General features: G+C 39.6%; 1 protein-coding gene across 1 annotated transcript in view; it reads left to right on the top strand.

Annotated features, from left to right (window-relative positions):
- cntfr (ciliary neurotrophic factor receptor) overlaps positions 1 to 9,682 on the top strand; it is a 211,449-nt gene that overhangs the window by 185,049 nt on the left and 16,718 nt on the right. The window contains exon 7 of the mRNA XM_020601001.1: positions 495 to 658. Coding sequence (XP_020456657.1) covers positions 495 to 658 — 164 coding nt within the window. The remainder of the gene's footprint in view (positions 1 to 494; positions 659 to 9,682) is intronic.

Raw genomic sequence — 9,682 nt, 5'->3', positions numbered from 1 at the left:
CCTTATCCTGCCTGATTCTTGATTTTCCATTTGAGTATATGCTGACCTTAAGAAAATATTATAATTAATATTGATGATAGTGGTAGTTCATAATCCTTAGAAGGAAAAACCTTCATTCTTCGAGTTGGAAGGGGAGCAAACCTTCTTTACAGAGTATTTTCTTAGCTTTAAAGGAGCTTTCCAACTATTTAGTAATGTGGGGTTATTATTTAAAACAGAATGGTCTAAATCAGAGCATCACAGGCTGGGATATTCAAATTGCTTGTTACTAATATAAGTAAAAATCAAATAAAATGTTTTTCTGTCAAATATTTGGAGTCTGAAGATGACTAACTGAAGATGATCGTGACTGACATCATCAAGGTTATTTTCTCAGACTGTGGAAATCTCCCTTCAGAGGCACAGAATACATTACACAGCTGTTTTCATAGGCTGAGTAGTGCTCAGTATGCATGGGGTGGCGGTTTAACATATTGTTATTATCCACCTGACAGTTAAACCAGACCCCCCGGAGCGTGTGACAGCAACTCCGATCCGTTCCAACACTCGGAGGCTGGAGGTATCCTGGCACAGCCCTGCCACCTGGCCTGACATCGACAGCTTCCCTCTGAAATATTTCCTTCGATACCGGCCACTCATCCGAGAGCAGTGGCAGCATGTGAGTAGCACTGTGTGTGTGTGAGAAAACCCCCTCCAAATTGGCTTTTTTCAGGTTTATGATTGAAAACCCAAAGAAAAGATGAGACTTACTGTATGAAGGTGTGTTAGTATATCCCATAGATTTATTCCCATACTGTATCTTTAGAATATGTCATTTACAAACAGTCAAAATGCCGTAAGAATCAAGTTTGGAAAGAGATTTACCCAATGCAGCCAACAAAAGCATATGCCTGAGTTTCACTAAATAACAATAGCTTGTTTTGAAAAAATAAAGGGGTTATAGATGGTCAGCAGTGTTGGTTTAGATATGTTTCCATTAACAAAAGCAGTAAGTCAACATAAAAAAAAAAACACCTGCACGTGTATGATTCATTATTTGGAAACATCTGGTGAGTGTTTGTTATTTCTTTTTTGGAAGTGCTTTTCTGACAAAAAAAGACTGGCCTTTCAGATTGAGTTTCACCTCATTGCAAAATATTTCTCAAAAGGAAATGATCAGTATTATTGCCCAAACAAAATTAAACTAAGTTATATTTTAAAGGAAAAAAAAGTTCTTTGTCCAGAGAGATGCCTCTGAGAACAGCTATAAGTGAAATGGTCCAACCTGTAGCTGCTTGAGCTTGATCCCTGGACAGACACACATAATCATTTAGCTGCTTTGGCATCCAGTATGTTATAGTATCTGACTAGTTCTGCTGGATCCAGGTCCCTAAGGGATTTGTTTAATAAAATCATATGTGTCCACAGTAGGATTGCTGGGATGTAAGCACTGACTACCAGGCCAAGGTGTTGTTCCAAGAATTTAGGTTACAAACCCCCACGTGGAAACATACATATGAATTCAAGTTCAATACTCATTTTCTTTTTCCATCTTTCTTTCACGTTTTTCCCTTGCATGCATCCTTCAGCTAGCATCTCTGTAATTACCACTTTTTCCTCCTATTCTATCTCATCTCATCACATCACATGTGCTACATCTCTGCAAAAGTCTTCAGTCACACAATCACACATGTAAAGACATACCGCTATTATATACACAGAGGTACGTTCAGTCTATGTCTCTATCTCTTTCTTTCTCTCTCTCTCTCTCCTTCACACACACTGTATTTTTATTCCTTGTGGGGGCTTTACATTGACTTACATTCATTTCCTGTAGACTTATCCTAACCTTAACCATAACCACTACTTGCTTAATCCTAACCCTGACCCTAACACTTAACCTAACCTCACCCTAACCTTAAACCATGTTGCCACCCTAAAATTCAGTGCGGAGTCCCCACAGTGTGAGTGTGTTAACAGGTCCCCATAATGTAAATAATACAAAAGCACAAACCCACACACATGCACGCACACACACAAAAAACAGCAGTTAGATTGAAGAAAGTTGTAATAATGCCTCAGATCTTTGTGGTTTAATCGTTGACAGACACTCTCAGTTTTCCTTCTCCTACTCACCACTAGTCAAACCTTAAGTCAATATTTGGATTGGATAAGAACACATCATTTGGAAATTATATAAATACATTCAATGACAGCTGAAACCTGCAGGGTTTTCCGTTTTGTTCTTTGATGAATGTCTCTGTGGTCATGGTTTTTTGCAGCCCTAAGTGCGGTTTTAACAAGAGGTGATTCTGAACCTATTGCCTGTAGAACACAATTTGGACATTTGGCCCTTTCATTAGGTATTGAGTGTTCTCAGTCCCACAGAAAGTGCACAGACTGTTCAGTAGATAAATAGATGATTTGTGCATGTGGGATTTTTATATGGATAATTAGCCAATTTCTTTAGTCCAGTGAACTTTTGTTAATATATAAGTGTATCATTGGCAAATGATCTGAATTTGTATCAGACCTCTGACTCACCCACCGCATCTCTGATTTAGTCAGCAATTCATATGGACAGGCTGTTTAGGTGGAGAAAGAACAGAGCCAATCAGAGCATAAGCACAAATCATACATTCCACATCTGCATAGCCAAGTAGTGTAAATCAGCCCCATGGCCTCATCCAGACTATTCACGTTCTGTTGCATGGAACCTTGTCACTGGCTACTGCCATTATACTATAGCTAATAATGGCTGAATATACTGTGCATCACGTTTAATGAACTAGCACACTGTTGTAGAAAACATTTAAAACTATCAAGCTGTGATTTAAATTATTAAAGGGAGTTTAATGAGGTTGCCAAAATACACAGTGTTCTGCCTCCATATTCATTAATTGTAGCCTCAGAGTCTGAATACTAGTTGAACTGAATTGTATTGCTTAGGAATTTACCTTTAGTGTGGTTAGGCAGCAAAGTTTGTGAGAATGCTTTTCACATGTAACATTTAGAAATGTGTTTCGAGTCAGAAATGAAAGCAGTGGTGTGATTAGACAGATCTGTAGAGGAAAGCATCCAATCTCCTGAGGAATGGAGGGCTAACTGGCCCAGATACTTGGAGTAATGGGGATTGAGGAAAATGAAGAGAGTTCTGAAGTAGAGATGAATGGAGTGCAACAGAGAATAAGAAAAAACATTAATGGACAACAGACTGCAGCAGACGCAGTAAAGAGAAGGAAGCAGTACAGTATATACACATGAGCTGGACATTGACGGATACATGAGAGCTTATGGACTTAAGTTATGAAGTACCAAAGGTGACTGAAATGCATGCACATACATGTCTAGGGATGAGGGATTGAGCAAAGGGAACCAGGTGCTTATTGCATTTGAAAAAAAGATGAGTCTGAGACCATGTTACTTGATTATGAAAACTGAAAGAAGGATGGATTGTGGGTATGAGGTACGGAGAGAAAAAGAGAAACTGCCATATGGAAGGAACATGATTAAATGCATACAGACTCAAAAATATAAATGGATGAAAGGGTGAAAGACCAGAAGAAAAGTGAGCACTAGGGGCAACTTTAAAAGTAAACTTTAATAAGGTATCAGTTACAAGCTGTTTGAAGTTAAAAAGATAGATGAATGGTTCAAGAGAAGATTGAAAAATAAAACTTCTGGTATGTGCTAAGTCATCAAATGATTGATGAAGTGGAGACACAGAGCAAGGGAGAGACCTCAGACTTTACTGAAATAAGAGCATCAGGATAGCATAGCATACACTTTAGATTGATTTTGCTTGTGACATATCTGCTGATACAAAGACAAGTGGTTCACATTTAGTAATGATTTGCAGATTGATGACAAGACAAAGACAAGAAAGACACAAGAAGCCATGCAGCCATACTGAATATTTTACAAATGTCCACAATAACATTTTTAATAAGTAAGTAAAGTAGACATTAGCCAGCTACAGTACCCATTTGAGTCATGACAGTCCCAAATCTGCCACATGAATAGTACCTGCTGCAGTATACAAGACTGTCCTGAATCACATTAACAACATGGAATAGATAAGTGTAGGAAAGTAGCTCAATTATGAGTTTGGTGAATATTAATCAGAATTATTACACATGCCCAGTTTAACTGTTTGTCTGCCAAAATAGCTTAATAAAGCCAGATGTGATAACACTAGACAAAAATTGCTCTTGGCGGCCTGCCAGAAAGGATTTCTTCACCAGATATTATCTTTTAGGGAGAATTAATGGAAAATAAGTGAGGTTGCGAAAAATCTCTATGGGTTGTCCCCCTTACATTTCTTGCATGACGTTCTCTGGTCAGATGGTTCGTACCAGCTGGTGAAACTAGAAATCTTTCCATTATTGCCGAATGGGACCAAGAAGTCATGTAGTATTTGTAATGGCTTTCGATATATTCATAAGATTTGACATGCAAACTAGATTAAATGGTGACATGCAAAGCTCAGGACTCTAGAGGTTAAATGGTGACATGTCAATTAAATGTTAACCTAAGTATTAGTAGATATTAAATAAGAATACATTGAGTTAAGAAAACATATGAAAGTTAACTGCTCAAAAAATGTATTAATTTTGAAAAGCGGGCAGGCAGAGAAGATGTGTGTGTGTGTATGCATTACACATGCAACTCATGATTGTGGGTCCATTTCTGGATCTGTTGTCCAGCCAGTGTTACCAGTGTTCATTAACTTCAGATTTTGTAGTAATCAGTCCTTTTGTGCCTTTTGAGAGTCTCATGGTGAAGAGAAGAAAGACGACCTCTGGGGTCATTCATGGCTCACACAGTGTTGTTTTCCCTGTCTGTTTTCTCTCAGTCTGTGATCCCACGCTCTTTTGAGCATAAATCCTATCCCACTTTTTCACAGTGTTGCCATTTTGTTACTCCAAATGGCTTTGGGGTCATGTATTGTAAAACTTAGTCCTGATAAGAGAGGCCCTGGAATGCGTGGTGCTGATCAAAGGTCCTGATGGATTTGCATTTCTGTCATGATGATTGGAAGTGTGTTATGCAGCACATAGCCTTGCTGTGGCTGTCTGTATGGCCCTCCATAAGGTACTTGAAAGATAAGATTTCAAGATGTTGAAAGCAAACCCCTTGTGTCCTCAAAGCCCCAGATTTGTTACAAGAAAAAAGCAACTTACTAACTAACCGACTTGGGCAAAGAAAGTACACCAGCACAGTTTCTTTTTAAAGAATAAAAAAATAACTTCAGGATGTGCATTGTTTCCCTTTGCAGTGGTGCACATAACAGTCTGCATCCTAATCGGTAATTTGAGGGTTCATTATGAAAGATGCTAAAGAATCGACACATGAAAGTACATCTGTATGCCTGTAAAAGTTCAGTGAAGTGTTTTCCTGTTTCCTGTGGCCTCCTGTATCCTTCCCTCACTTACACTCATTTCACTGAGATGTGAACTCAAACCCTCACAGCAATTAAAGCAGCGGTCCATTAACTGTGATAAGAATGATTTCAGATCGCTCAGTATTCTCCTTGTGGTATGAAACAGCATCTGGTACGCTGTAACTGCACTTTGGGGATGATGCTGAACTCCAATCAACTGAAAACACACACGTTTCCATGCAGATACTCTCATGCATGGAAATGTGCTTATTCACAAAGAAATGAACACATGTACAAGCACAAACAAATGCATATACACTCTTAAATACTGGTATGTGCTATGTACAATAGAGGGTTGAAGAGTAGAAATAGTACATAATGAAATGTTCATGATGTAATAAACACAATCACTCAAAGAAACAGAGGAACTCAGTAAATGCACAGCTGGAGCAGAGAGGAGAGGTGGACTTGAAATTTGTCTTCCTTTTAATCCGTGTCCTCTTGACCAACCCAGCCTTAGCCTTTAATTCATTTATCCCACATTTGTTTTCTCAGTTGTCCTTCTGTCCGACATGCTGCAAGCTCGTTCTCTCATCTATCGCCCTCATCCTCCTCTCACCTCACTTTATTAGTCACCTTCTCTCCCTCCATCATCTCTCCTTCACTTTCCTCTCTCCCCTTCTGTTCCTCGTTACAATCCCACTTCAGTATCACAAATACATTGTCTTTCTCTCTCCATCTGCTCACTCATGTAATAATGGCCTCTGTATGTTTGCCAAAAGTCCTTCTCATCCTTCAAACATTTAGATAAATCAATAGTGAGCCAGCAGTTGTGTGTATGTGTGTGTGTGTGTGTGTGTGATGATAAGTAGATCCACATTTATGTGATAGCACCAAGTGCATCATGGCAAAGAAGGCTGAGACTGAGACTGACACTGAATATGAGGTTATTCCTCATCTGACACCGAACACCAAGCAGTGCCTCTGATTCTTACCACTTCTCCCTCACTGTCATCCTCTTTATCTCCCTTCCAGTCCAACCTACTTGTATCTTTTTCACCTTCCCCTCCCACTCTACCACCAGCTACCACTTTTCCCTCTCTCAAGAATCACCCACCTGCTCAATCACCCATCTATTCATCTGTCTTTCCATCCATGCATTTAGTCAGTCTAACCAGCTGTCCCTTAAGCCGCCCCTTTGTATCTATGGGTGTTAAATGATAAATGCTTAGACCTTGTTTGTGGAAATCATCCTATCTTAAGGACACTGCCATAGACAGATCATTTATCAAGCACCATCACACACACACAAGGCATACACAGCGCTGTCACATTAGAAAGTCTTCCTAATTTAGTTCTGCTGTCAAAATATATTAATTTTGAATAGTGACCTATGCATTTCCATTATGATACATACTGTAGAAGTGTTATGCTCCTACAAACACTGCACAGTCTGTTGACTCAACTTTTTTTACAGAATCTAATAAGAATAAAAATATACAGCACATCCTTTTATATAAATCAGATTGGTGTTCTTATTGTATTAGCCATAGAGGCTGTAAGGAAAAAAAACACAAATAATGAAATATGAGAAAGTGGCTAAGACAGCATAAGAAAATATAAGATGGAAAGCAAAGCCTATATGGAGGCAGTTGTCCTTCCTGTTAAACACCAGGGGCATCATATAGACCACCCACAGAAGAAAAAAAAAAATTCTCTTCTTTGTTTATGTTTCCCAAATTGCATTTTATTGTTTTCTACATGTGGTGATATGGAGGCCTTGGGTGAATGTAGATGAATAAGACCGCTGCCCTCTCATCTGCCTCTGTTGATTTCTTTATCACCATGTCAATCCCTGGGCAATCATACACACACGCTCATGTGAGCACGGAGTTGTCAGGACACACACGTACACCATCTTGTCTTGGGGCGTTGGTCTCGTGGCCAATAGATTCTGATAGAATGAACATGGCAGCCACCAGATGAAACATGGAACGTACTAGAGCTCTGATTTCTGCATGAATATTAACACAACAAAGTAATTTAAAAAAAATAACTAGGCATGCTGTTGAATGTGGCTGGACTAGAACTGCTTAAAAATAATATACCACAGAAAATCGCCAGTTATGTGTGAAGCCATACTTTCTGCTTTCTTGGGGCATTTAGGGAAACAAATAATCGAAGGCAACAACTGCCAATGAGCAATGTCAGTTGCCACCGGGCAGCATATCTGTCAACGGTGAAACAGTAGTTCAGCTGGCTTTCACTACATATCATTTTTTGTCAGCTTCAGCTTTTATCAGTGTATCTTTCTGTGGGCAGTAGCAGGGGGGACATCTTAAAACATCCTATCAGGTGATCTGAGTGAGAGATTAACAATTCAATGTGACTTTCAAATAAGGAAGCTGCCAACATTTCACAGTGCTCACCATCTGCGTTGACTGGTCTTTCTTTCCTTCATCTTGTCAGAGCTGACTACCCTAGAAGAATCACAATACTCCCCAAGTCATTAACACATTCTAGCCTTTATGAACATTTTAAATATTTGTCATTTTTTTCTATGGGTTGGGATTATCTGGCCAAACTGTGTACGGTTTACCAGCTGCTTAGAAATCTTGAAATTCCAACATTTAGTCCAGCACTTAAACAAAGCTTCTAAGAAATAGTTGTGACCGCACCACAAGGGCCAGCTGTTCAACTTCCCATCTGTAGGCCAACTTGTCACTGTCTCTGATGAGACCGATGAACGCTGCGTTATCTACTAACCTCAGGAGTGTAACGGAGGAGGTGCTTTGTGGTGCAGTCATTGGTCATTTGTTTAGGATCCAACATGACGTGACAGGAACTTTTTTAGAGTTGTTACAGGGAAGGAGAAGGAGGAAGGGACTGAATACTGATTTTAAATCTTTTCTTTCATGATGTCTTCATGTTTGACATTTTTGACATGGTGGCATGACAGGATCAACTTGAGTTAATACAGAGCCACCTGTGATGCCGAAACTACCACATGCAAGGCCTAGTTTGGGATTTTCGATTGGCTGGGGGGGTTTAGCTTCCTTTTACAGTAATTGCTGCTATGGAGATTGGGGCTTCAAAGAGAGAAATACTGTCTGACAAATTACCCTTGGATCTGGCGTTTTCTGTGCACGTGTGTGTGTGTGTGTGTGTGTGTGTGTGTGTGTGTGTGTGTGTGTGTGTGTGTGTGTGTGCGTTCTCAAATGGGTAGAGAGTGTGGTGGAAAAATGGGAGCTGTCAGTCAACTTAATGAGACCTACACATACACACTCCAAGCGCCATCGGCCCATTGGAAGTGCCATATAATTGGGTTTCCTTTCCAGGACAACAGACATGCTCACTGGATTAAATCTGACCACCGACGCCAATTCTCTCCATGTCTCTTGCTCTCTGCTTTCTCTGTCTCTTTTTTGCATTTTTCTGTCAATTTCTTTTCACAGCTTCTTCATTTTTCTCTACTTTTCACTTTCTTTATCTGTTTTCCCCATTTCTCCTCCTCCCTCCCTGTTCTGTTTCGTTTATTGTCCTTTTCCACCTCTGACCTACAATACTGTACATGTGTGGCACTTTACCCTGTAATGCATGTCTCTGTGTACTTAAAAGTGTATTTGTAGGAGTTAAGATGAGATGAAACTTCACTGACACCAGTTGGAAAGTTTGTAACAGCAATCTACAATTGCACAAGTGTAAGATAACGGGTGAATTGTTTAAAAAAAAAAAGGCACTAGAATGAATGCTGTTGAAATGATGAAGGGCACGGAGACAAGATGAGAAAAACTATGTGTGAAAAGCAAATGGCCTCTTCTTTTTCCTCACAGTTCCTTATGCAATCCCTAAGGAATGTTCACAATTCCTCTCTCTGCCCCTCTCATTGTCTGAATTTGTGTAGAAGCTCTCGAGAGGTGTGTGAATGTGTGTGCATTATAGTACCAAGTGGTGTGCGTGTAGTGTGGTTGTTTGTGTAAGTGTGAATACTGAAAGTCTGAGCGCGTTTTTCTCATAGTCTGTTTTTTGTTGTTTCGTGACCTTACACTAGAATATTGTGAAGTATATAAAGCAAGAAATGTTTGTGCTCATAGTACACTGAACTGAAAACTGTATTAGTCCATGATTCTATAGGGTTGTTGTTATTGTAAGGATTTATCACCCCACAACCCTCTTTAAGATAAGCAGTGCAGATAGTGGATGGATGGATGTATAGCTAGAGTAACAATGTCTAGTAAATTCTGAATCAGTTAAGACTTTAACCTCCCCAAAGAAAGTTGTCCCATTTCCACTTTCCACTGAGTGTAGTGAGTGAGAGCG

This window comes from Monopterus albus, unplaced genomic scaffold, assembly GCF_001952655.1.
Source record: "Monopterus albus unplaced genomic scaffold, M_albus_1.0 scaffold50.1, whole genome shotgun sequence".
In the NCBI taxonomy this organism is placed as follows: Eukaryota; Metazoa; Chordata; class Actinopteri; order Synbranchiformes; family Synbranchidae; genus Monopterus; species Monopterus albus.
The sequence above is the reverse complement of the archived record's forward strand: the minus strand, read 5'-3'. Positions and strand labels throughout refer to the sequence as shown.